The 26,412-nt window shown below is 40.3% G+C and overlaps 3 protein-coding genes and 1 non-coding gene across 4 annotated transcripts; 2 read left to right on the top strand and 2 right to left on the bottom strand.

Annotated features, from left to right (window-relative positions):
- Positions 1 to 381: 381 nt before the first annotated feature.
- Positions 382 to 4,641, top strand: LOC135675531 (protein IQ-DOMAIN 3-like). The gene is made up of 5 exons (XM_065185770.1): positions 382 to 630; positions 1,518 to 1,918; positions 2,542 to 2,760; positions 3,146 to 3,265; positions 3,781 to 4,641. The coding sequence occupies exons 2-5, from the start codon at positions 1,541 to 1,543 to the stop codon at positions 4,450 to 4,452; spliced, it is 1,389 nt and encodes a 462-aa protein (XP_065041842.1). The 5' UTR covers positions 382 to 630; positions 1,518 to 1,540; the 3' UTR covers positions 4,453 to 4,641.
- Positions 4,642 to 5,706: 1,065 nt separating this feature from the next.
- LOC135675530 (internal alternative NAD(P)H-ubiquinone oxidoreductase A2, mitochondrial-like) lies at positions 5,707 to 15,300 on the top strand. Its single transcript, XM_065185769.1, has 9 exons — positions 5,707 to 6,275; positions 6,816 to 7,038; positions 8,354 to 8,514; positions 8,700 to 8,765; positions 11,020 to 11,183; positions 11,383 to 11,497; positions 13,815 to 13,994; positions 14,075 to 14,241; positions 14,923 to 15,300. The coding sequence occupies exons 1-8, from the start codon at positions 5,847 to 5,849 to the stop codon at positions 14,225 to 14,227; spliced, it is 1,491 nt and encodes a 496-aa protein (XP_065041841.1). The 5' UTR covers positions 5,707 to 5,846; the 3' UTR covers positions 14,228 to 14,241; positions 14,923 to 15,300.
- Positions 15,301 to 18,051: 2,751 nt separating this feature from the next.
- On the bottom strand, positions 18,052 to 19,782 carry LOC135677917 (peptide-N4-(N-acetyl-beta-glucosaminyl)asparagine amidase A-like). Its single transcript, XM_065190327.1, has one exon. It carries the CDS (start codon positions 19,780 to 19,782, stop codon positions 18,052 to 18,054), a length of 1,731 nt encoding a protein of 576 aa, XP_065046399.1.
- Positions 19,783 to 20,708: 926 nt separating this feature from the next.
- Positions 20,709 to 20,780, bottom strand: TRNAH-GUG (transfer RNA histidin (anticodon GUG)). Its single transcript has one exon. It is a non-coding gene; the product is annotated as a tRNA-His (tRNA).
- Positions 20,781 to 26,412: the final 5,632 nt, after the last annotated feature.

Genomic DNA, 26,412 nt, shown 5'->3' with positions numbered 1-26,412 from the left:
TGATCAATCCATAAATACTTTCGATATCAATAGTTTCTGTATGGTGATTAAAAATAAAAATTATAATTATAATTATAATTCAAAATTAAGATAAATATTTTTGAATCATAAATAATCGGTTCATTGACGGTTTAGATACAATTTCAAACCGGCGAGCCACCCGGTTTCAGTTCACATTCGGTTTGAACCGCTGAGGGCCACCCATCGTCTACACCAATTACCTTCGGACTGCCGCGGTGAGAGTCGTAACGCTCACTAGAAACGAACAGCCCCAAACGTGGCAGTCTGTCTGTTCGGCCCTCGTTAAACGTGGGCGGTTACCGGATCCAGCACATCAAAAGAGGAGGAGAAAGAAAGCTGGAACGGAAGGGGGAACAGCCCCTCTTCTGTTGCCAAAGTGGGCGACGAGAGAGCGCGGGGGAAGACAGGCTGTGGTGCCCGTGCGCTCCGCTCGCCCGCCGCGTCCAACCTCCCAAGTTCCGGTCTTTGAAAGGCCTCGTTGTTTACTTTCCTCGTTGGTGAGGAGGAACAGGAAAAGCTCTCTCTTTGGTCTTTGGCCTCCTCCCGCCTCCGACCCTGTGCCCCCCCTCGCACGTCACCTCGGCGTTCTCCCCGTCGTCGTTTCATCAAGTAATGGCTTTCGATTCCCAAAGAGCGTCTCCTTTTGCTGCGTCCGACTTGATCATTCTTGAACTGTTCCCTCTTCTGCTCCGTACCATCCCAAGTTTGCACAACTTTTCTGAAACCGAGTAGTTCGGTGATTTCCTCTTCGTTGGTTTTCCTTCCGATGTGATTGGTTTTTCGTAGCTCTGGTTCTTCCGGGGAAAGATGGAACTTCGGTAAAGTTATGTTCTTGAAACGAAGAGTCCTCATAGTTCTCCACCCCACACTGTGATTTGGTTATTTGTAACTTCTGTTCTTCCGGGTAAAGATGAAATCTTTGTAAAAGCTCCGTTATCTAATCGAAAATTTCGGGGTTTTTGTGTTATGCCTCTGTTCTTGTTCTTCTAATTCGTTTGCTATCCATGTGATATTTTCGTGTAAAAGCTCCGAACTTTAGTAAAGTTCTGTTCTTGGAACGAAGAGTCCTCATAGTTCTCCACCTCACAATGTGATTTTGGTTATTTGTAGCTTCTGTTCTTTTGGGTAAAGATGAAATCTTTGTCAAAGGTCCGTTCTTGAATCGAAAACTTCGGCTTTTCGTGTTATGTCTCTGTTCTTGTTCTTCTAATTGTTTTGCTGTCCATGTGATTTTTTTTCTTGTCCAGTTCTTGGGAAGGAAATCTCTGTTCTTGAAACGGATATTTTGATTTTTCTTTGTAAAAGCTCCGTTTTGAAACGGAAATCTCTGTTCTAATAAGCTCAAGAGCTTTATCACTGAGGTGAAATGTATGTTCTTTACATTGTGGATATTCTAGCCTCCGTAGGTTGTGGTAGATTTGGGATAGCTTGGGGAGCCAGGATTTGGCCTTGGTTGCGGTTTCTTACCTTCTTATTCCATGACTGTTCATGTGCAGGAGCGATTTAGCGGGAGGAGAGCATGGTGAGAGAAGGGCAGTGGTTTACTGCTGTCAAGAGAGCTTTGGTCCCACAGTGCTGTCAAAGTGATCTTGGGAGAAGTATTGGCAAATCCAAGCTGTCTGATTCACTCCTTTCAAAAGAATTGGAAGCTAATGCTGCACAACCGCTGTTATCTGCTCCGGTTGAGGATGTCGAGCTGACAGCAAAAGAGGATGAACACAGCAAGCACGCCTACTCAGTGGCTCTTGCCAGCGCTATTGCTGCAGAGGCTGCAGTTGTTGCTGCTCAGGCTGCTGCAGAGGTCATTCGCCTCACCACCTTAACAACGAGGCTCACAGGTAAATCAAGACGAGAAATTGCAGCCACTAAGATCCAGGCCGTGTTCCGTGGATACTTGGTAAGTCTCGTTGTTCAGGAATTTGTTCTTTTGGTGCTTGCTCATCCACAAGATCCATAATTTGTTCAGTTTTGAAGTCCTTTCATGAATGCAATGCCTAGGCTTTTAGTTGTTGGAGAACCTTCCAACCTTTATGTTCTAATCTTCCTATTTTAGCTTGAGTTCAGAAGTGATTAACCTGTTTTAACCAACAGAAGGTCAATGACACATTGGATTTTAATGGATATGTTCTTAAGTACATAAAGCAAGTTAGATGAAGCTAATTTACTTGGAACTTTTTGATGTGAACATTGGCATATAGGCAAAACCATGAGTATTTATGTTTACAAACTCTATCATGAAAACTCTACTTGATGTTTTTCGCTCAAGTGATAAATGCTAAGTTTGTTTGGTAACTCTTTTAAGTACAAAAAGGACAGTTGTTTTGCTATTCTGTTGCAATAATATAATCTGTTAAGGGAAACATCTAGTTATAACATGATAAACTAGTTTGGAAGGGAGTGAAGTCCAAATTGTTACTGCACCTATCATCTTGATGCTCCATTACCATCTTATGCTGGCCCTTGATTGCTGATAATCTAATTGTGTTGCTGCATTTATCTTTTCTTGCAAATTTCGTTAAGGCGAGGAGATCATGGAGAGCACTCAGAGGACTGCTTAGGTTGAGGAGATTGGTAGACAAAAGTGCTGTCAAGTCTCAAACAACAAACACACTGCAGTGCCTGCAAACGCTGGCAAGAGTTCAGACACAGCTACATTCAAGGAGGAACAGCATGACGGACCAAAACCAGGCTCTCCAGGGGCATCTGCAAAGAAAATGTGGGAAGCAACCAGTAGTAAAGGTAAGAACGTATTTTTATGTCACTATCTTCAATATCATTTCACCTTGATGCTTGGAATTAGAGAAATTTAAATTGCTGGCAACAATTGATATTGTTAAAAGGATGAGGTAATAAGAAGTGGTTTAGATGTAGAGAAGGATGGTTTACAAAATTACGCATCATTTACACAATGAACCAAAGCAAATGCTGATCAAGTCATTCTCTCTGTACTTCATCATCTTTGCATCACTGTTTCTATTCATGATGAAGTCTAAAATTTTACACTTCTTCATCTGTGTTCTATTCATGCATTTTCACATTGCAGATCTTCTGAAATTCTTTACTCATCTTTTCCTACAAATCAACTTTTTCCATCTTTAGGCTAATGGTTAATTCCCGGTGACAGATTGGAGAGGGATGGAATGATAGTGCTCAATCCAAAGAGCAAGCTGAAACAAAACTTTTGAACAAACAGGAAGCTGCTGTAAGAAGAGAAAGGGCACTAGCTTATGCATTTTCTCATCAGGTAGTGGGCATTTCGACTCTTCAATGCACATCCGTTATTCTTGCTATATTTCAGTTCTCAAGTTTCTCCACTGCACTATCATTTATTGGTCATGTTTTCTTAAATTTTTTTCAATTTAATTGTATCTAAATGTTTAAGCTCTTAGATGAGACATGGTGCTAATTAATATTCTCCAAACTAGGCAATCTTATTATTCTTTGTTCTTCTTATTGACTGTTCTTTGTTCTTGTATTCTGTGCTGCTTAGAGATCCAGTGTCCTTGCTAATCCAGTTCTCGAGTTTTTTCACTGCACTAGCATTGTCATGGTAAAACCAGCGGTTTTGTTTGTGAATTTGTCCATCTTGTTATTCGCTGCTCTTCCTACTGGTCTTTTCTTCTTGTATTCTCTACAGCAGATACATCCATCGCCCTTGTTATTTCAGTTCTCAAGTGTCTTCACTACACTACCTTCTACTGGTCTTTGTGTTTGCACCCTGTACTGCAAACATGATTCTATGCATTTTCTCTGGCACAGTGGAAGAGCTCTACTAGATCCCTGCACACACAGCCAAGCAACCCACAATGGGGATGGGGCTGGTTGGCACAGTGGATGGCAGCAACACCGAACAACAGCGTGATGGAAATCAATGACCGTGCCTTCACCGACAGTTCCAACTGCAACGTCATGGCACAGACAAGGAAACATCGCGACACGAGCTTGGACTGCACCCCATCAGTAGCTCAGAAGTCGAGCCAGTCTTCCAGCCAAGAGTCACCGGCAACACCGCGCTCCAAGACACCATCGACTGCAAGCACGAAGAAATCGGTGAGCCCAAGAGATGGTCAGTGCTCCGTAGACAGTGACCCGAGGAGCAAGCCGAGCTTTCAGCCTGAGCAACGGCGGAGGCGGCACAGCATTGCAGGGCCATTGACGACGGGTGGTGAGAGTCTGGTGAGCTCACCGACCACTCCGAGCTACATGGCACTCACGAAATCAGCTCGAGCCAGGTCACGGTTCCATGGAACACAAAGTTATCAACCTGAGACTTCCGAGAAGGGATCCATCTCATTAGTAAAAAAGCATTTATCATTCCCAGCAGTGGCGAAGAGCAATGTATTGTCTTCTGCAAGGACCAGGCGGCATTCATGGCCTGTGAAGATAGATATTGCCTCATCGACAGAAGTAGCTACCAAGAAGAGGGTGTAACAAGCAGCAATGGAGGGATCAGATGGCCTGCTCAAGTTGCGGAGAAGCCTTGGTGGTAGTGTGCTGATACAGCATAGCTACAAATTGTCCTATTTGTATCCAAGTGTGGGATTGGTTTTTGGGTTCAATGACTGTTGCTCCTGTAGCCACAGCTTCTTGTTCTTCCTCGTGTACCTCAGTGAACAAATGTGGGAGTGGTTTTGGCTTTTGGTTAGAGGATGCTAGTATAAATGCTGAGTTGCCTTTAGTGTTCCATTTGAGATGATTGTATCATAATCTGATTTATTAATAATACTATCAGTGCAGAAGACATTGATGCTAGAGAGTGTGACTTGGTTAATCAAATTAAGTGTACAATATTATGATAAGCTCACAGGACATCAAGAAAATATTTATTTTTGTGCAAAGGATAAGTTGTAAAAACGAGAATTGATTTCAAGAAATCTCTATCAAGAGATCAAAGCATTTACTGATTAAAACTAGTTGATATCTTTTGAATGATTTTTGGGAAGAACATCAAAAGCAGAAATACTAATCAGATTTGATGAATAGACCTAAGTAAATAACAACATCTTTGTATTAGATCTTTCCATTGAGTGTTTTGGCATGAAAATATCTTTTATAAGAGTTGGAAATTGGAACAAAGAAGGGAAAAAAGAATTTTGGAGTATTTGTTATGATAAAGATTTTGATTGAGTGATGATTAATCCTAAAAGCTTAAACTACTATGGAAAGAGCCAAACACATGAAACTGAACCTAAAAGCATAATCCAATCCAATTAGAGAATATGACTATTACTATTATTACTCAAAGATTTCAGCCGTATTTTTGTGCACTTTTTTATCCTTTATTTTTCTACTCTAATCACTAAAAACAGCTTTGTGAAGGTTAATATTTACTATATTCGATATAGGAAAACAATATTCGATCATATCATGAGATTGATTCTGTGGGCTAAATGTGTATGAGAAACATCTCATGATTCAAAGTTTCTTTTCTTGAATTTTCTATTTTTATTATTTTTTAATCGAATGTTAACTAAATTAATTTATGCCTCCATCAAATATTTTATATATATATATATATATATATATATATATATACATATATATATAAATTAATATTATCGATTTTGGTGGGACCCAAAATTGCAGAATACGCAGTCGGAGTTGACCGATATCTGATCCATCTCTCCGTGAATCATGCGATCGGTCGATCTCTGTCCATCCATCCACCATCCACTTTTCTCACTCCCCAACAGATCCAACTAACTTGCGCTCTGTGTCTGACCACCGTCTTGCCGCCACTATCTCCGCCGCCTCCCGTCCCCTTCCTTCAAATCCGATCCCTCACGGCACTCTCTCTCTCTCTCTCTCTCTCTCTCTCTCTCTTGATGGCTTGGGTCCGAAGCTTCACTCGCCTCTCCCGCTCCTCCTCCATATGGAAGCCGGCGAATCGATTCACTTCTACGATCTCCGCCGACCCGGGGTTGGCAGGCTTCAGCTCCTCCGGATCCGCCTTCCACGCGGGACTCGGGCCCACGAGTCCCGGCCTGGACAAGCCGAGGTTAGTGGTGCTGGGGACCGGTTGGGCGGGATGCAGGCTGATGAAGAGCGTCGATGCCGGCCTCTACGACATCGTCTGCGTCTCCCCACGGAACCACATGGTCTTCACCCCGCTCCTCGCCTCCACCTGCGTCGGCACCCTCGAGTTCCGCTCTGTCGCGGAGCCCATCGGTCGCATCCAGCCGGCTATCTCCACCGCCCCCGATTCGTACTTCTTCCTCGCCCGCTGCACCGCCATCGACCCTGATGCGCACACAGTGAGTTCGCTTGTTGATTTTGATGCAGAAGTATGATAAACAAGATTAGAACTTTGATTCGTTCGTCATACAATTAACATATACTGAAACAAAATTCAATTTTCATTTCTTCAAGAAGATAATCTTTTGCTACAAATAAAACTGCTTGTTTACCTTGTTTTCATTTCTTTTGGAAGCATTTTTGTTGTTTTTTGAATGCGTTGAATCTGCAGAGTGATATGCCTGACATTTGGCCATTGTGAGAGTCACCCGTGCCAACATAACCATGGGTTTAGAAAATGTCAAGAACTATTAGGCTGTTGTTAGTTATAATGTTGGATCTTTGGCTAGTTTATGCCGCAGCAGAAGCTAGGAAAAGAGTGTTGGCAATGGATGGAGAATAAATCAGAGATTTTAATGTCATATGACATGTTGGTTCTTGGTGTCACTTTAGCAGTTTTGGATGTTTCTATCTTTATCAAGAAAACACATGTTCTAGCTTCAGAACTTGTTAAATTGTAATGACATTGCAGTTTGACTTTTTTCTTGTCATAATACAAGGTACATTGTGAATCTGTTACTGATCAAGGGGGTGTTAGAGATGCTGTGGAACCATGGAAGTTTACGGTATCGTATGACAAGTTGGTTATTGCAGCTGGAGCAGAGGCCTCAACTTTTGGTATAAACGGTGTAAAAGAGCATGCAATCTTTTTGCGTGAAGTTCACCATGCCCAAGAAATTCGAAGAAGGCTACTCCTCAATCTGATGCTATCTGATGTGCCTGGTATTTCATTTGAAAATGAAATTGCTTTTGATTTTCTGCTTGTCATAGGAGCAAAGTTTCCACATATAATTTTTTTTTTGTCATGGTTCATTAGTTGTGACCCATAAGTTAGCTTTTCTTTTTTCAATTTTCTTCCGGTGAAAGTAATCTTGTTTTTGCTTGTTAAATGCAGTAGCTATACAACATCCCAATATTGTATATAATAGCATATGTCTGCCTGGAGATTTAATTAGCTGCATTTAATTTCAATAAGCAAAAGGCAAATATTATATAAAAAGCATAACAAATATGGACCTGATGAGATTTAAATAAATAGTTCAATGATAGTTCTACAACAAGTGGAGATAAGAAAAGGTAGATTCTATGCACTTAGAGTAATAATAAAGTTCCTTGGCAGTCTCAGTCAGGTAGAAGTATGAATGGTTATATAAGATGACACTAACGAGTATGCACTTATACACATTTCAAAATGTTAATAAGTAATTACATATTTCATTCAGAAATTTATGTTTATTTTATAATTAACTTTGTTCAGAACTTGCTTATTGCAATATAGATCACCATTAGTTCCAACAAATTTAAATTATTCAGTTTTGTTAATACTGGTGATGTGAGAACAGTTGTCCTTCTTGGGTTTCCTAGAAAATTTAATTTAGGCTAACACCAAAAAGCTTAAGCTTTGATTGCTGATCCGTTAATATATAGCAGTAAAAACAGCAGCACATCGTAATGTCCAAACTGTTGGGTCTTGCTACTTAGATCATTTCACAATATTGAACTCTGTGTTTGGCAAAGTTCCTAGTTAAATTATGAACTATCAACTTTCTTTCAATTGTTTCTGGTAGCATTTTGTTAGGTCTCTCTCTGTCTCTCTTTGGACCACTAATCCTAATTGATCTCATCTTGCCTAATCAGTGTCTCTATAGGTCTTCTTTCAACATATCCAGTAATCCAATACGTAAGTGTCAGGAAATATCCCTGTTTGTTTGTTGTCGTAGATAGTTATTTTATGTATGAGTGTGAGCAGAAATGCCATGGATATATGATGAATGAATATATACTATATACAGTTTGTTTAAAAGATGTTTATAGGCTTGACATCTGTTTGCATTCCTCATATGTGCTCGATATTTGTCCAAATTCTAAGCTTATGGATTATGTATCTACCATTGGATACTCTTCTCCACCAGTTTGGCAATTATTTGTATTGTATTCTATGTTATAGTGTTGTTTTTTCAGTCTATGAAAGTTGTCCTAGTTATCTTCGATTACTTTAATTTCCTGCCATTTACATGCAAAAAATATACATAAACAGGTATATCAGAGGATGAAAAGAAGAGACTATTGCATTGTGTTGTTATCGGTGGTGGTCCTACTGGTGTTGAGTTCAGTGGTGAACTTAGTGATTTCATCATCAAAGATGTCCACGAACGCTACTCACATGTTAAAGATTTTATCCATGTCACCTTAATTGAGGTTTAAGTTCCTTTTCTTTATCCTAATTATATGTTTCCTTTCACAATTTTGAGGTTGAGATGGCAGATTGTTACTTGATGTTGTTACTTTGAGTTTTAACGAGTACAAATCCATTATAAAGTGTCCAAAAACACAAATTTGATTGCTATCTAACTTCTAATTTTTCTTTTTTTTTTGGGTGATAGGCAAATGAGATATTATCATCATTTGATGTTCGTCTCAGACAATATGCCACAAAACAATTAACTAAGGTGACTGAAGCTTAATCATTTATTTTTTTTGTTCTTAAGCTGCTTGCTTAATGGTTGTTTGGCTTATTCATGTGTTTGTAGTTCTGATTTCTTATGTAGAACTTTTTAAGCCCAGATATTTTTCATCAAGTTAAAATGATCTCCTTTGAGTTGCAAAAGAATTTCTCTTATTCCATATGGTCTCTGTAGCAATTGTTGGCAATTTATTTTCGCTTGGGCTTTTTAAGTTGGACATTTCTCTCACAAGATATTATAGAATTATGAACTGATATTTGAAGTGTCTATATGGTTTACGTTTGCACCTTGGAAAGATGGCATGAACCCACAAATTTTTCTTTGCTTGAGATTTTTGTTTTTAATTTTTAACTAGAAAGTAGGTAGTTAACTAAAAACAGTTTTCTTTTATTGTTTTTCCTGTTTTGAACTGCTAAAACCAAGTGCATGCTCCTATGGGAATTATGAATCTTATTTTTTTAATTAAAATTGTTTGAATTAGGAAGTATTTTCATTTTTTCTCTTTGCTTAAGTAAAGAAAGATGGGTGATAGAATTAATCAAGACTCTCAGTGGTTCATGTTTGGCTCTGTGATTACTGCAATGAGCGTGCATGTTGTGGTGGTCAAGTTCATTGTTAACGTTAACTGAAGCTGTTTGTAAAATGATAGTTGAAGAATGTTTACAATGTAAATATTTATTCTTTTCCAATATACCTTATTTTGCATCTGTGCATACAAATTATAGTTTTAGAATTGGCAAATTGACAATCCCAGCTGAAGTATATTCTCTTATTTGTTAATTAAACACCTGGAGCTTCCATGAAAGCAATTAACATGGTGTCTCATTGGCATTTAGTAACATTCTTTATTCAGACTACAAAAATGGTTAGTTCTAGTGGTGTGCCACTTGAATTGGCTAATTTCCTTAGTGAAGACCACATGGCATGTTTATTTCAAGAAAAATTTTCAGTTCTATAAAAAACTTTATCAAGAAAATAGAGAAATACAGTGTTAATGTTTACTAATTAAAATAATGAAAAAAAAATTCTTAGAAAATTAGTTGCTAGTTTTCTAATTTTGAATAGGTTTTGGAAAACTTCAAAAATTTAGTTTCTTTTTCAATGTTTCATGTACTTATTTGATGCCAAGATGCATTAGTTTTGATGAATACTGAACCTGGAACATGACATGCTACTGGAATGAGCCATAACACTATGCTATTTGCATCATCTATGATATAAATGGCATGCAATACTACAGTATTTTTTTTATTTGTCTTTTTAAGCAATGTGAACATTCTTACAGGACTAGACTTTGTTACTAGTGTATTTGGATCGAAGAGGCCAGTGATTAGGAGTGTAACAGGCATCTAAAGTGGAAGGGGAAGTCTAAAAAAGGTCCACTTAATTAGTATCCAAGGAAGGGAAGGGCACCCTGGGAGCAAAGGACACCACCATCCATAGAGAGGATGCATAGTACTGTGAAACTACCACTAGTTGTGAAGATTCTGTTTTCTGCAGTTCTATCTACTGCAGGATTAGTAATGCCTTTCAAATGATTTAGAAAGGATGAAGCATGAATTTTCATTTATAATATGACCGGTTAAAATTTATTTCCTGATCATTTGACAAATGATGGGCCAATTTATATAGAGGTTTGGCAGTTCTATATCAGCTATACTTTTTCTTTCTTGTTTAATTTATTATTAGAACATTCTTATTGATGCAGCATTTGAGTGTGTTAGCTGTCTGAAATCTTTATAATGATGGTCCAGGATGGTTACTCCGCATCCTGGTGTTTCAAGTTGAGAAGACAATTAGATACATTTCTAATACTATATCTTTATGGAATGTTTTATGTCATTTATGAGTCATTCTGCTAATTTCATTTGGCTGATAATTCTTTTGTATTGATACATCTATGGGCATGGCTGTCTCAGAGATGTTGAAATATCATTGTTTCTATTTGTAGTCTTATCTCCATATGGTGGTCAATTTGTTTTGCTTTAGTTTAAAATATAATAATCTGCACACTGCTGCAGCTTGTAGCATTAACTGAATTCATTGTGATTTGTTTCTTCTGTGTCAGTTTTCATAATCTTGGCCATACTTTATGTGGTTTCCCACTTAACCTTCTTTATTGGTGATTGAAGGATTTAGATTTTGGTTTTTGAAATTGTGAAATAATTAACACTTATTTTATGAGCATGATGATTCTTAATTTAGTGGATCTGATTTTTTTATGCTACAATGAACTCAGTCAGGAGTTCGTCTTGTGCGTGGGGTTGTAAAAGATGTTCAACCGGAAAAAGTTATTCTTAACGATGGAACAGAGGTTCCATATGGGCTTCTTGTTTGGTCTACTGGTGTTGGTCCTTCACCATTCGTTAAGTCCTTATATTTTCCGAAGTCACCTGGCGGAAGGTATTTTCTTCATTGAATGTAGATTACCCTAGGGGCAATTCCATCAACATTTACCTTTATAACAGGCAATTTTTGTCAATGTTATGCTAAGATGCATATATTTATGTATTCAACTCCAAAATGTTGACACTATATTTCTTATTTTCATACAATCAGATGTGGAACCTCCATGGCTCATTAACATTTAAACATTTTCCAGGATAGGTGTTGATGATTGGTTATGCATTCCTTCTGTACAGGATGTGTTTGCAATAGGTGACTGTAGTGGTTTTCTTGAAACTACTGGAAAACCAACATTACCAGCACTGGCACAGGTTAGTGGTATTAGTGTTCTTCCATGATATTTCTTACCTGATGGTATTGAATTGCTTAATCACAATGTTACCCTATACCATGCACTGTGACTGGAAACACATTGAATTTTTCATGAAGGGAACTGATAGATTCCAGACTATGTGGACTCTACAAATTTGAGCATGAATAATTAGATTTCTCCTCTCTACTCATATTATAGATCATTAGTCGGAGTTGTTGCTTGGAAAATAATCTATCTGGTCCGATTACACCTATTTAGGCTACTAGTTTTAGACCTAATATAACAGAAGTGTCTTAGAGATGTACAGTTATTTGAAATGTCCTGTGTTAGGAAAGGAAACAAAAATTCTTGATTCATCTATGTATAGTTTGACCATTATAGTGTCCTTTGTCATTTGTTATTGTTAGACAAAAACTAATTTTTTCTTGGATGGGAAAATTTTATAAAGCCTAAATTTTCAACCATGTGTTTCTGATCCTAGATTATATGATCTTCTTTTTCTCGATTCTTTTGTAATACTCCATTTTCTTTGTTTAGCATTTGCCATATCAAAATATTCAACTATGTCTCTAGTTTTCATATAAGGAAACAATTTATTTCAAATAAATATATTATAATAAAATTCTTTTTCTAGCTAAAATCAATCCTCCTTTGTAAGTTGAGAATTATAAGGTGGTTTACCAAATATACAAGGATCTAGTTGTCTTATAATTAAATAGATTCATATCATGAAATTAAAATATTGAAATATTGGGAGCATTAAGCCACCAAAAGGATGCGGTTGTTTCCGGAGGAAACTTTGAAGCATAGGCAGTTAAAGTGTAGAAAGGAAAATGGAATTGGAAATTCGGTTTAACAATTGGCTGCCTACAGGTTAACTGTTGAGAAGGTTAGGTCCAACATCAAGGAGTAGGATATTCATGACCAGAGAATGGCTTCAGATCTGATGGCATCTAATGGTTGGTCCTTTTGCCCCCAGCTGTAATATGAACTCATCTTATCATTTGGGAGGAGCTTACAAGACTTGAACTTTAGGGAGTTTTGAAGGTTTAACAAGTTCAGCATTGCAAAAAATTTAAACCATAAAGAAAACAAGAAAGTAGAATGAATTTGCTCGTACCAATAATAATCTATGCACAGAAAGGAATTAAAGATTGTTCAAAAATTAAAGACTTGAGAAAGATTTGCTATTAAAAGATTTTGACTGACATAAGAATGAAGCTGGGTATTAATAGGACTCTTATAGTTGCCCATATTTCCTTCATAACCTACATCTTGTGGATTGTTAATAGTACCCTTATGAGCCTTTTCCGTGGTATTTATTTTCAAGATCAAGATCCTCATGTGAATCTGCTTTTGGATGTCTGGATCTTTCACCTTCCCATGTCCATGTTTGGAGAAATTTAAGAAACTAGCTAAAATTAAAAGGAAAAATAAGTGTGTAATTGGTTCATTTGAACGCTATAACAGCACTAGCGACAGGCCTTAATATCTCAGTTATCTTGGGTCAGGCTACTAGAAACAAATGGTTAACTTCTTCTGTCATATGCAATTCATGCAATCATGATGTTTTGGCAGATTTTCTTGAAAAGAAATCACAATCTTGATGTTTTAGTGTGTTTTCAAGAAAATAGTCACAATTATTATTTATGGGCACGTAAATAAATTCATGATCAGATATTCATTTTCTTCTGGGTTCGATAATATGACTTCTTAATGTATAAGAGACATAGTCAAGTACTTTGCAAGTTTGCATTGCACATGATACTAATTTGGTTCACAGAATTTCTGAAATTGAGAATGATATTGTCAATCACTTGTTTGGATTCTTTTGTCGAACCATAAGTAGCAAACTCTCCTTACTTCTAAGCATATTACAGAGAGTGCTAGTAAATTATAGTGAGTGGTAAATTGGGCTGCTAGTAATTCGTACATACTTGCATGCAAATCACATGATTTACTTGGATTGTTGCATAACAGTTAACTTCTTAGTATAGGCCTGTTGCTTTCTGCTTTTAAGTTAAAATGCTTCCCTATGGTTTTGTCTTCAAATTATTATTTACATACATTATATGTTAGCATTAAGGTATGGTTTCGTCCAGAAAATAGTTTCTTCATTTAATAAAATAAATAAATTTGAGTATTATTAACTTTCTGCCATATTTTTATATCTTGTTCTGTATTTGAGCCCTAGATATGCTGGTTAAGAGTTAAGACTGTATAATTTAAACAAGTTATGAATTCTATTTCTTAGTTACTACAAACTTTACGTAGTTGAACTTTAAGACAATTAGTCCAACAATGTATCAAATTAGGTTGCAGAAAGGCAGGGGAAATATCTGTCTAACCTGTTGAACCAAATTGGTAAAGCTGGTGGAGGATATAGAAATGCTGCAGAAAATCTAGAACTTGGTGATCCTTTTGTATATAGGCATCTAGGAAGCATGGCAACAGTTGGAAGATACAAAGCTCTTGTAGATCTCAGGCAAAACAAGGTAGCTTCCCACTTTATCTTTCTGATTGCTGTTATCTTAGTGTTGTGCTTAAACTAAACTAATTGTAAAAACATTCTCAGGAGGATAAGGGGCTTTCTCTTACGGGTTTCATTAGCTGGTTCATCTGGCGATCAGCATATTTAACACGTGTGATAAGTTGGAGGAACAGATTCTATGTTGCAATTAACTGGCTCACTACATTTGTATTCGGTCGTGATATAAGCCGCATCTAAAATGAGAAATCCAGGTACCAAGAACCTCTTCGATATCTTCTTTTTACCATGTGTTATACTCAAGTCTTCCATCTGACCTACCTCTGCAGCATTTGATCAGATTGATGTCACTAATATTATCAGTATCACAAATATGTTACTATTCTATTTAGAATTTTGAGAGAACAATCCCATGTCATCAGTCTTAGTGTTGTTCACCTTTTGATTCAAAGTATGTATGCACATGGTATTAAAATAATATTTTTCCAATTGCATTTGACCAATAATGTAAACACATATTCATCGTAGCTTCATAGCAGAGACCTATATCATAAACCTTTATCTACTGGTACGACACTCTGAGATCTCAACTACTATCTCATTAGACATAATTCATGATCCAATTGCTTCAATTTTTTGTTACTTGCATGAATTACCAAATGCCACGTTCCATTGAATCACTTCTCTTCAAACCGACAAAGAAGTCTAGACTTCCTGATTCTAATGGTTAAAACTGTGGTTCTGCTGTTTCCACTCTTTACTAATCACTGCCATTTTGATCAAGTGTAAATTAGTTTTTGGAGTTGGCAACTTGGCATGACAGCATGTTGCATTCATTATATGCATTCATGAGAACTTCTTATATTTATCCAACAGCCTTGGTCGATTCATTTATTGAAATGAATAATGATTTCCAATTCTGGTTCCTTTTGCAGGCCACTTGCATCCTTTTTGACAAATCATGTCAGATCAGTTACGAGGAAATGCAAGATGTAATTCATACATTTAATGTGGTGCCATGAATCAATATTGTGTGCTCTGAAGCCATGAGGGTGATTAAAGCTGGCAAATTATTGCTTCATTTGTGAGTGGTCTACTCCTGTAGGCTCATATAATGGATATGTAAAACTATATACTATTTTGATTGCATGTCTTCTTGTCAAGGCAAAGAAGATGGATTGTGCTCTATAATTTTGAAGCATCATCATTTGTGTTCAGAACTTTTGATTGTGAAGCCTTGATGTTTTGACTTTAATACAATATACACGTAATTGATGTCTTATCAAATGATTTATCCTTATAATTGTACTCCATGTTCTCATAATGAATTATTATTCATGAGACAACGAAGATGGATTGCTCTCTTGGAAGCATATTTCATGTCAAAAACAAAGATATTGTTCGCTAACTCATTAGAGAGTTTGGCATTCTCACAATCATGGTTTTTTTTTCATATCCCTAAATTTGTGCAGGATTTATAAGATAGATGAAGTTGTTAATTCCATCAATTTTGACTTCCTGTTTTTTTGGAGATTAAATTAAATTATACAAATTTAGGAAACTTATCTCCACCAAATAAAAAAAAAGTAATTCCTCAAAATCAGAAAAATAACTTTAAAAAATAATCTCCAAAATTCAGAAATATAAGTAAAATTAGTCAACAGCATCTAATTATTTTGGATTGTTTGCGGTTACAATCGGAGACTGTAATTATGTGTTTGAGCTCGTAATCGAGAGAGATCACATCATCGTGGCCGTTCATACCGGTCATCAATTCACCGTCCCCGGTGAATCCTTTTGGTCGCTCACCAAGTGCAGATCGCCGCCTAGCGGTGCGCTCCTCCTCTCTTCTTCTATTTCCTTGCTTTCCGGAAGTCTGCGATCCTTCTTTTCCCCTCGTCGTTGAAAGGTCCGGACTTTGGTTTTGTTTCAGAAGTTACGATCGTTCTCTTTTCATCGAAAAGTTAGAATCTTGATTCTTTGTCGATGGGCAAGTCTTGTAGGTTTAATGAGTGCGTTGGATTTTGCTTCGCAAGTCATCGATCCTTCATTTTCCACTCGAAAAGCATAATGTATTGATTCGAAAGGGCTGGACATGCATTGATTCTTGGGGTGAATTTGACTTGTGGGTTTGATCAGAGTGATAGATTTTGTTCCGGAAGTTACTGATCCTTACGTTTTCCTCACAAGGTAGAATCTTGATTCCTTGTAGGTTATCAATTCTTCTTTGTTTTTTTTGTGTTTGATCGATGGGTGTGTTAGATTTTGCTTCGCAAGTCATCGATCCTTCTTCTTCTTCTTCTTCTTCTTCTTCTTCTTCTTCTTCCCCTTGGGGGTAGAATCTTGATTCTTTGTGGACCAGTCTGGAGCAGGGTTTATTCTTCGATGGATAAATCATGTAGGTTTGATGAGCATGCTGGATTTTGTTTGGGAAGTCATCGATCATTTTTTAGTCCCTCGGAAGGTCGAATCTCGATCATTTTTCTAGATGATCGAGCATTAAGCTGCTGGACAAATGTCTTTTCTTTATGCATGAAACTTTCTTTGAAAAATGTACTATCAACTTCATTTTCAACTCTCTGATATAATTTATATCGCCAAAATATTTCTTCAATGCCATCAGAAGAATTATGCTTTTTAAAACTATTAAGTATTGGTGTTTAGTTAGTCATGCTCATATACTTTCACTCAAGCTCATCAAATACATCTTTTATGGTTTGGCTGAAACAAATTATTAGTCATTGGTTTGCTATCTATCTAACTATTATATTCATCCAGTAAGTAATTTTGGAAACCATTATTTTGTAGCTCATGCCAATATGATTTATATTATACATATGATTGAATTCTACTTAGGTCAATAAAAAAAAAAATCTAATTATAATAAAATTTATTAGGAGATGATCTTGATAAGGAGGGACTCTCCTAATTATTTATTCTAGACCATCTACTCTCGCCTATCAGAAGAAATGACCTCTTAAAAACTAATAGAGGGGGTTACACAGATAAAATGAGACGAGGATACGTGACATTATTGAGATATTATAGATTTTCTATCATTTTCTCTTAGTCACATAAACTAGTCAACGAGAGATTACAAATCTTTTACATAGCGGTAGTACGAAGGATATGAAGAGAGAAAAATATGAACCTACTTCTTGCATATCAACATCGCTATAGCTTTCATAATCGATGATGATGTGCTTCAACATCGCTATAGCTTTCAAAACCGATGATGATAAGCTTGTAGATCACATAAAAGCTTTCTAAATAGTATAAAAAAGGTGCACATCATTAGATATATTATTATTTGATTTCATATTTTGACATTAACATTTTTTACATAATAAAAGCATTGCGTGGTTTTTATACTTAGTATTAGAGTCATGTTTCAAAATCAAATCCTTTAGATCTATTTGTTAACATCTTTCACTCGGAAAAAGATGTTATTCATTTTTTATTTACGATTCATGAATGATTCATCTATATCATCGAGTTACTTTTCTATCCGGTTCGTCACATCGTTTGCTTGTAGGCGATGTGAGGTTCCTCGTGCTTGATCGATAAATCACTATCGATAATTTATTGTCGACAACAATATTGCTAAGGGTGACAACCTTGGGTAGCTGTTAGCCCAATCGTGCACCATGACAATCGTGGAGGTCGACGATCAACGATAGTGACATTCCACCCACGAGGAATGTGATGCGACTGATCGGTGAGGTCGTTAGTTGACCATGTGAGGACAATTGCCTTATGAAAGGTGATGGTTGTACTCATGTCATTACTAACTGTGTTGTCGTGATACTAAAGAAGTCTAATTACATAATTTAGCCCAAATAAACTCAAAAACATTACTCGAAATATCTTACAACCGGCAAAGGTCATGCTTGTTACGTAATTTAACTCCAAACACCTTGTACGAACATTTGATGATTTAAGATCATTTTATCTTTAAAAGAAAACACCTAATTCAAAGACAAGTTTATTTGCTGTGAGGAAGACTGGTGGCGTCTTAAGTGACTAGGAAGACGACGGACTGGCCATCGCAATCCTCCCCACTTCTAAGCATCGGAGATAGCGGAGCACGAGCGAATCGCCATGTCGACCTTGATCGCGCCCTCCTCGGCGTTCACTGTTCGCAGGTAGCAAGAGTTCTCATCGGTGTACTTGTAGTACGACCTGGTGCTCGCAATTCCCCATTGCGCCTCCTCCTCGTGCACCATGGCCGACCCCTCCGCCTCCTGCCGATCCGACAGCTTGCTCATGCTCACCGCCGAGAGCTCTTTCACGTACGCCGTCTCCTGCAGCTGGTGCGACAACCGGGTGTTCTCGAACGTCGGCCCGCCCGCCACCCTCACCACCGACGTCTGCACCTGCAGCGGCGCTTCCATCAGCAGCTGCACCTTTCCCACCGTCCGCTGCCCGCTCTTCGTCGTCACCGTCGTCTTCTCCCTGTTTACCACGTCCACCTGCCGCACCGCCCCGCGGTTGTGCACCGAGACCTGGCTCTTGAACCGCAACTTCTGCCCCACGGTGGTGGTCATGTTGCCCTTGGAGGAGCTCACCCATCCCACGAACCGGAGCTGCCCCTCGGCGTCCACCTCCGAGTGCCCGTCCTGATTGTGCCACTGGGCGTTGCGGTTCACCTTCAGTGTCGGCGTGGTGTACTCCACTATCCCGGCCTGCACGGCGTCGGACCACCGGTCCACCCAGAGGTGGAGGTTCGCCGACAGCAGCCAGTACTTCTGCGCGTCCTTCACCCCGATCGCGAGCTCGTGCGGCCGCCCGTCGAGCAGCAGCCCGAGGAATGGAGTCAGGTCGATGTCGTGGGTGGGGATGTCGAAGGTGCCGATGGCTGTCACCGGTGACCAAAAGTAAGGGTTGATCGAGCTGGAGTAAATGACAGCGTACGGTACATGTCCCCCCACGAACCGGCCGTCGACCGTTGCGTACAGCTGCCGGAACCCGCCGTTGGCCGTGGAGGCCGCCACGTCCCGGGCATTGTACGTGAAGCGGAGGGGATTCATGTACCAGGACTCATCATCGGCGTGGTAGGACACGAAGATCTCCAGCACAGCCCGGTATGTGTTCCTGGGGACGGTGACTGGCGCGGCCACCGCCTGCGGGTTACCGCTGATCTGGAACCAGAAGCCGCTGCCGTAAGACCCACGCTCTCGCGAGATGGGGATGACAAGGTCGGCCGGCTCACGGTAGAGCCCCCAGAGGCTGGGATGACCGGTGTGCTTCGAGCTCGCGGAGAGCTCTCCGCGGTAGAAGTGGAAGGAGACGTTGGCGGCGAGCACAGCGGCGAGATCGACGGCGGAATTGTCGACGATCATGGAGACGGTGCCTCCGCCGGCGAGCCGGTTGAGGATGGCGGCATAGCTGGTGACGTCCTTCTGCACCCTCCAGAACGCGTCGGCGGCGGTGAGGAGGGGCGGGGTGCTGGTGCGGAGGATCTCCACGCCGTCGAGCCAGACGGCGGCCACGCGGTGCTTCCGGGCGAGACCGGAGGCCGCCATGGCCACCTCGAGCACGACGCGGGTCCAGGGGGCGGGGCATTCTGGGGGCTGCGTGTAGTTGATGGACACCACGGGAAGGGAGGCGACGCCGACGGCGAAGGCGTGGTCGAGGACGGCCACGGTGCATTTGGGAGTCTGGGCGGGAAGCGCCGACGGAAGAGTCGGGTCGAGGAGCTCGAGGCCGGCGCTGCTCGCAGGAGCATCGGGTACCACAGAAGGAAGCGCAAGGGTGAAGGCTTGGAGGAAGAGGAGGAGCGGTTGGAGATGCATGTCTTCCTTGATTGTGCCGTGTCTTATGGTGGAGTGGAATCGGTGTTGACTGTGAGTAAACAGGTATCAATGGAGACGTGTATATATATTTATAAGTAGAGAGAGAGAGAGAGAGAGTAATTGAAAGGGGAGGGAAGAAGAAGATGGCGTGCGTGTAAAACGTTGATTGTTGTGTTTGTGGTGTGTTGGGTTTACTGCAGTACTTTTACGGCACAGGTAAGTGTTTCTTCCTGCTAATTTCTTTCATCTACTGTTTGGATTGTCTTTTTGTTGATGGCAGAGTAACTGTGCCTCTACTTTTTTTGCCAGTGAAATTATAATGGACGGAAGAGAGAAATTATGATGGAAGAGTAATTGTGGGCACCTTCGAACGTCACGTCATCACGAGTGAGACATTGAGACAAGTCATACGGTCAGATTGATTCGATAGAATGCACTAACTAACTTATTTCAATCTATTCTAACTTATTTTAATCTGTCCTCTCTGTTTTTTATTTGAAGCTTATTTATTATTCACAACCTAATTTATTTATTATTGGCAATCTCTTTTTTATTATAATCTTTTTTTAATAATAAAATATAATTTTATTAATCTATCAATCTTATCCTTTTGTTATCCATAACCTCTTAATGCATTCATTTCTCTTTCTTTGTATGTTGTTCCGTATTATTTCTCTCTTATCGCTTGATACTCTCTTGATCGATGCTGCTCACGACTAAAAGAAAGATGATGAGAGCTTTTAAGTCCATCTAGCATCGTTAATATCATTCGTCGTTGCTCGTCGCTCATCATTCATGATTAGGAGGAGGAGGAGGAAAAATAGAAAGATTATGAAGGCATTTATATCTATTTATAAAAGAGATATTATTAAAATAAAGAAAACATTATCGTACCAATAATTAAAAATTAGTAACTCGGTAAAAATTGTGGCTGCTGGGATTCGAGCCCAGGTCTCCACGGCCACAACGTGGAATTCTTACCACTAAACTACAGCCACTTTGTTGTGATCAGTCTGTCTTTATTGAATACAAATATTATTATTAGACAAGCCTATCGATAATAAGAAATATCTCTTTTATTACCTCTCGAAAAAAAATCTAAGAGATTAAAAAAAGAATGTAATTAATTATTTTTAAGTTAATTTTATATTTTATATTTTAATTTTATCATTAAACACCTATTCTTTAAATACTCACATTAGCACATTTAAGGTTTATTGGATGAGCTTTCAAACTTTCGGTCCTCCTTGATACATACATCTCATATATCATTAATACATCGTTTAAAATATATTGATTAAGATTGTGAATCGTGAATCATTAATAAATGAGTTTGGTACATCTTTACTAGACATTTTAGGTGTACATTTTTTTTAATTAAAAAATCAAAGAAGGGTGTAAAATCCAATGATTATTTTGCATCTATTCAATGGTAATCGTCAATCTTTCGTGTTGCATTATTCAACACCACAAAGGTAGGTATGTATTCTTCTTCTTCTATTTCATGTTGAAATGTAGATATATTATATGTTTAATGTAGATAATATTAATTTATCTACTTCACACCAATTATTATATCACATAAAGAATTCTATCATGTATACTACTTGTAATAAATATAAATATGTGCTAATGATCCGGCAATCATTCCATGCATGGGTGACATATCGATCGATCGATGAAGCTCCTCGTGAAACTGAATTGATCGATTGGTACTTATATGAGACCTTTTTCGAGGACAATTAATGCAAATATGGATGTTGTAGATTGGCCGATTGATCAAACCAACACCTTCCTTCGATCCCAAACCCAATATATGAAACTTGCGATGATTTTGAACTTCAACTCTAATAATTAGTTTTACGTAATAAATTAAATCCAACACTTGAATTGATAGTGACTTTTCATTATTTTCTTATATATGAGTAATATATCTGACTCAAAACCTAATATATAGAAACTAATATGGTACAATTGAGATGGTCGACATGTCAACCTCAAGTGCCAACGTGTCGGCTCTTGCTAGATACGATTGCTCCATGCAGTCGACGTGTTGGTCGGGCTGAACCTACCTACCTCTTCAGGAACCAAAGCTCAACCTTTTCTATGTAGTTATTCTACGTTTGAGCTTTTCTCCGACCACCACCTCCACATCAATTGCTAGGTCAACCCTAAATGATCGTACATGTTCAAGCCTACTGTACTTATGTTCCGATAAGTGTAAGCTTTAACTAGAATAGTCCAACTCATGTTCTCTAACTCGCCCAATACACACCATCAACTCTATTTACTCTGCCATCCAACCTAGGCTTCCACGCAGCAAGAGGTGCACTCTCCTTCACCGGATCTTTCTGTCCCTTCGCCAAAACTGAAAACTCCTACCGAATCGATTGTTCGATCGATCGACCCCTCGGTCAATGTGATGGATCAATGGTTGAAAGATATCTAGAAAGAAATCAAGCAAGCGAACCAAAGGTGGAATCATATTTATGATCCTCTTTCATAAAAAGCATTAGTTATGACATTATGGAAAGTCTAACCCCTCAGCATATTATGACATTCATAGAGAAATTTTTTTTTTTTTAAGAGCTATACAAGGAGGTTTAATGATGAGATTCACTTGGTCGGTAAACCGATCCTCATTGTCCCTATCAATGCATAGATCAATGGATTCCAACCTTCGTGATTTTTCTACAACATTATCACGCAACCTCTAGTGACTTTTTTAAAACTTTTATAAGAGGATAACCGTTACATCGTAATCGAGTCTATAATCATTGGGAAAAGAAAGTCAGAGACTAAGAAAGTGACGTAGGAAGAAAAATATCAATATTAAATCCTCATAGAAAGGCTATGAATTGAAGATAAAAGAATGATTGAGTTCCTCCCTTACGGGACTTTACCCCCCTCAATGCTTTATATATAGAAGTCTTCATGTGAATCTAGGAGAATGGGCTTTTATGAGCACCTCACCCCTTGAGGACGCCACCCATGAAAAGAAACATGACGAGATATTACTGCTTCCGTTATGACTATGTGCATAATACCCAAGATTATTATACATATTTTGAAAAGTTAATCCAAAGAGGTTATCTCCGTAAGTTCCTACCTAGAGTTCATGAGATATTGCCAATACTTAAAGGCCCCATCGAGCAATGAGTCAATGTGATTGTGGGAGGGTCGACTACAAGGGGTTATAATTCATTCACCTAGAAATCGTATGTATATGAGCCGCAATGTAACGGACAAACTTCTAAACAAGATGTTGGATGTAATGCTTATGTCTGTCCGTTGTCTTTTGGCATGTTCATGCCTTGTACAGCAGGTAGAGGGGCGACCGAAGGCTAAATAGTCTCATGTTAGTTGGGTTGGTGGCCTCTTTAGGCTTGTAAATAAAGGTTGTGTCATGTGGACACGTGCGAGAGCTTTTCGGTATGTAATGGACCATTTTACCCTTTGTTGTGCAACTATTCAGAGCTTGTAAAGTCTGTTTGTAATTTGCATTGTCTATGAAGTGTTTTTCGGGCATGTTTGTTTGTGGATCCCGATTGAGGCGTTCTCTTTAACCCGTTCTCTCTTTTGTTGGTCCTAAGGGACGATGAGAGGCTTCAGGGAGGCTGACCTTTGCGGACGGACGCGCGAGGGTGCCGCACGCCTTAGGCAAAACCAGCTAAGGTCGTGACATTATGGTATTAGAGCGGGACAAGCACTCATAGAAACACTTGACATGCAAACGTGGGGGACCTAGCGGGGCTGCGTTGAGGGCAGTCAGCACACGCGCGACCGTTTGAGGGAAAACGGGCATGGAGATGTAGGGAAAAGAGTCGCTCAAAGGAGCGAGCATCTGAGATTGGCATTCAGAGGAATGGCCAACCCTTCGCGCAAGAGGCACCACGAGAACAGGCAAGCTTGGAAGAATTTGGAGCGCACAAAGGTTGGGATGGCTGAGTTTGAGCTACGGCTCAACGTTGACAACTATACTTGATGGTGCTCTAGGTAAGCGAGGCGCTTGGCAAGAATGAGACCATCCAAGATGGAATGAGTTGCTCAACGACCAAAAGAGTTATGCAAAGCTCACAGAGGTGAGGGGAATTGCTAACTCGAAGAATTTGGTACTCATGCATGGGCTTGTATGCGGACGATGGAATGTTCGTGGCCATCCCAAGGCGACCGAGACTCGGCGCCATGGAGCATTGAAACTTTCTCTTCGGCATGCAAAGGATACGTCCGGAGGAGGCTGAAGTGTGCAACGAGTTTAGCATGTTGCTAGGCCTTGAGGGGTGCGGCGGTGGTTGTATTGACGTGGAGGCGCAATCTAGCAAGTGCGTTTGCAAGAGGCAGAACAATGCACAGTTTGTTCAGCAGATCGGAGTAGTCCAAGGGGATGGTGGTCTCCAAAACGAAGAGAGATGTTGCTCCAACGGGATAGTTATCTAGGAGGGATAAGTCTCGGCACTCCAAAGGGAGAATCATGTGAGACGGACTTCACATGTTGAAGGGGAGTACCTCACAAACAACAACTTCATGAAGCTCGATGGACTGAGCAAGCGGCGAGGAGTTGTCGCATGATCTCGCTCGAGAGAATGCATTGGTGGATGCATTGCGAGATCAAGTGGGGGAGCGACCTGAAGCAACTTAAATGAAGGCACACTTAGAGTCGATATGGAGATCGGACTCAAGGGAGGGTTGACCCGTGGAATGGTGGGCGCGAGGGCCACCATCGACTCAATGCAAGAACGAGGAGCGGAGCAACTTGGGTGTAACTTGGCGAAGTACCCAAGCCGCATGAAGGGAGCCAGCAGTGAAGTTGGAACATGGAGCAGAAGCACAGTGCTTTCCTTAGACAGAAGTCAAAGACATGAACTCTTGCAGAGGCAAGGGTAGGATCATGTTGTTACATGGGTCCTTCATTCTGACGGAGCGGACTCATCTTGCATGGTGCCAAAGACGAAGGGAGCTTCTGGACACATGCACCTTATCTCGGAGGAGCATTTGATGGAGGAACTAAGGCGACTCAATTTGCGGAGGCGAAGTTGGGTTCAGAAGGCCTTAGCACGGGGCAAGAGGACGCAGAGGCGGGTACTCTTGAAGAATATGCCATAGTGTTGTCATTCAAGTTGCTATGAAGGAAGCAGTGCGCAGCGGAGATTGTGCTGGTAGGGGCAGAGGCCCAGGATCCAGACAATGGTGCACAGATTACAGTGAAGTCGGTGGACTTCGAGAGCTATTAGGCGACGGACTGTTCTAGAGCGGTGCTTCATCTAGGTGTGACCCAGGAGTGGGTGGATGAAGGTCGATTGCCAGAGGAGCGAACAAAATCGAAGGTGGAAGGGACCCTGCGATGTATTGGCAGAGGCCACACATGAAGGGTTCACAATTCGAGTTTATTCCACAAGGATCAGAATGTAATGGAGATGTCACCAGGAGGCGACATGGTGCAGCGGATCGTGGTGGAACAGTTCGTGGCAATGCGATACACACAATCAGTCCCGTGAGGGATGAGATCATATGGAGGTATGATCGGGAGCTACTGGGAGCTCCGCTTTGGTGAACAACACGACGACAAGAAGGGCTATGGATTCAAGGAGTGAAGGCTATGGTACCGCAGAGGCGGGTCTTCCGGGCGTGCACCGAATTTTGCATCGGATGAAAACCTTGGTCATCAGCATATGGGGGCTGTGTTCCACCAAGGGAAAAGTTCGAATGCAAGTACCAGTGAGTTCCATGGGAGGGACTTGATCATACAGAGGTATGATCGAAGCAGCTGGAGAGTTGGACTGCTTAAGGGAGCCCGACAAGTCAGAGGACAAGGTCGAGTAAGCGAACGTTGCTACCAAGGAAGCTAAGGAGAACAGAATCAGTGCAAACTCTACAACGTGATGGCAGAGGCCATGCATGGGAGTTGCAGTCTATCTTTCCATCGACCAAACGGACTGCTTGGAGAACACATTGGTGTTGAAGCAGGGGGTCGAAAGGGGCAAGGAAGCGACGACGAGTCCAGAGGGACTTAGCTACCCAAAATCAAGCATCAGTTAGAATGGAGGTGGACTCAGAGGAGTGCCACGGAGACATCTCTACTGATTGTGAAGAAAAGGGATACAGAGGCGAGGCGACGGATAGTAGGGCCATGGGCATGGCAGCGCCATGGTACCGCAGAGGTGGGACTTCCGTGCAAGTCATTGATCCCTTGCTCTCACGGAGGGAGAGCACGTGGTCGTGAAAGGGGCCGAGGAGGTGGAGCATGCAGAGGCAATCTCCAAGTACCGAGACAAGGCTGAAGGGCAGAGGCCAAGAAACTTCGTAAGACCGATGTCAACAAGTTTCTCATCAAGATAGCCGTAAGTGAAGGACTTCGGGTCATGCAAGAGTGCACGACCAAGGAACGAAGCATGCAGTACGTGGTGTTGTACCTTTGCTACTCAGTGAAGTAGGCGGCAGGGTTGATGGAGAAGACGGTACAATCCCAGAGGCGACCTCATCTATCAGAGAATTACTCCAAGTTGGGATGAAAACTTCCCGCATTCCAGAAGTTCGATGGCATTGAGAAGGTGAATCACAGTAGCTAACTCAACGCAAGGAGTGCAAACACTTCAAGTGCTTCAGAAGTGTGAGCAAAGAGCAGGCGAAGAC

Source organism: Musa acuminata, chromosome BXJ1-6, assembly GCF_036884655.1.
Source record: "Musa acuminata AAA Group cultivar baxijiao chromosome BXJ1-6, Cavendish_Baxijiao_AAA, whole genome shotgun sequence".
NCBI lineage: Eukaryota > Viridiplantae > Streptophyta > Magnoliopsida > Zingiberales > Musaceae > Musa > Musa acuminata.
This window is presented reverse-complemented; position numbering and strand designations above follow the sequence as displayed.

Bases quoted from the DNA above. Each gene is read 5' to 3' on its own strand.
- LOC135677917 (XM_065190327.1), bottom strand. From the start codon at position 19,782: ATGCATCTCCAACCGCTCCTCCTCTTCCTCCAAGCCTTCACCCTTGCG.
- LOC135675531 (XM_065185770.1), top strand. From the start codon at position 1,541: ATGGTGAGAGAAGGGCAGTGGTTTACTGCTGTCAAGAGAGCTTTGGTC. The intron at 1,919-2,541 runs GTAAGTCTCGTT...AATTTCGTTAAG, and splicing joins CCGTGTTCCGTGGATACTTG to GCGAGGAGATCATGGAGAGC. The intron at 2,761-3,145 runs GTAAGAACGTAT...TCCCGGTGACAG, and splicing joins GGAAGCAACCAGTAGTAAAG to ATTGGAGAGGGATGGAATGA.
- LOC135675530 (XM_065185769.1), top strand. From the start codon at position 5,847: ATGGCTTGGGTCCGAAGCTTCACTCGCCTCTCCCGCTCCTCCTCCATA. The intron at 8,515-8,699 runs GTTTAAGTTCCT...TTTGGGTGATAG, and splicing joins TCCATGTCACCTTAATTGAG to GCAAATGAGATATTATCATC. The intron at 8,766-11,019 runs GTGACTGAAGCT...CAATGAACTCAG, and splicing joins CCACAAAACAATTAACTAAG to TCAGGAGTTCGTCTTGTGCG.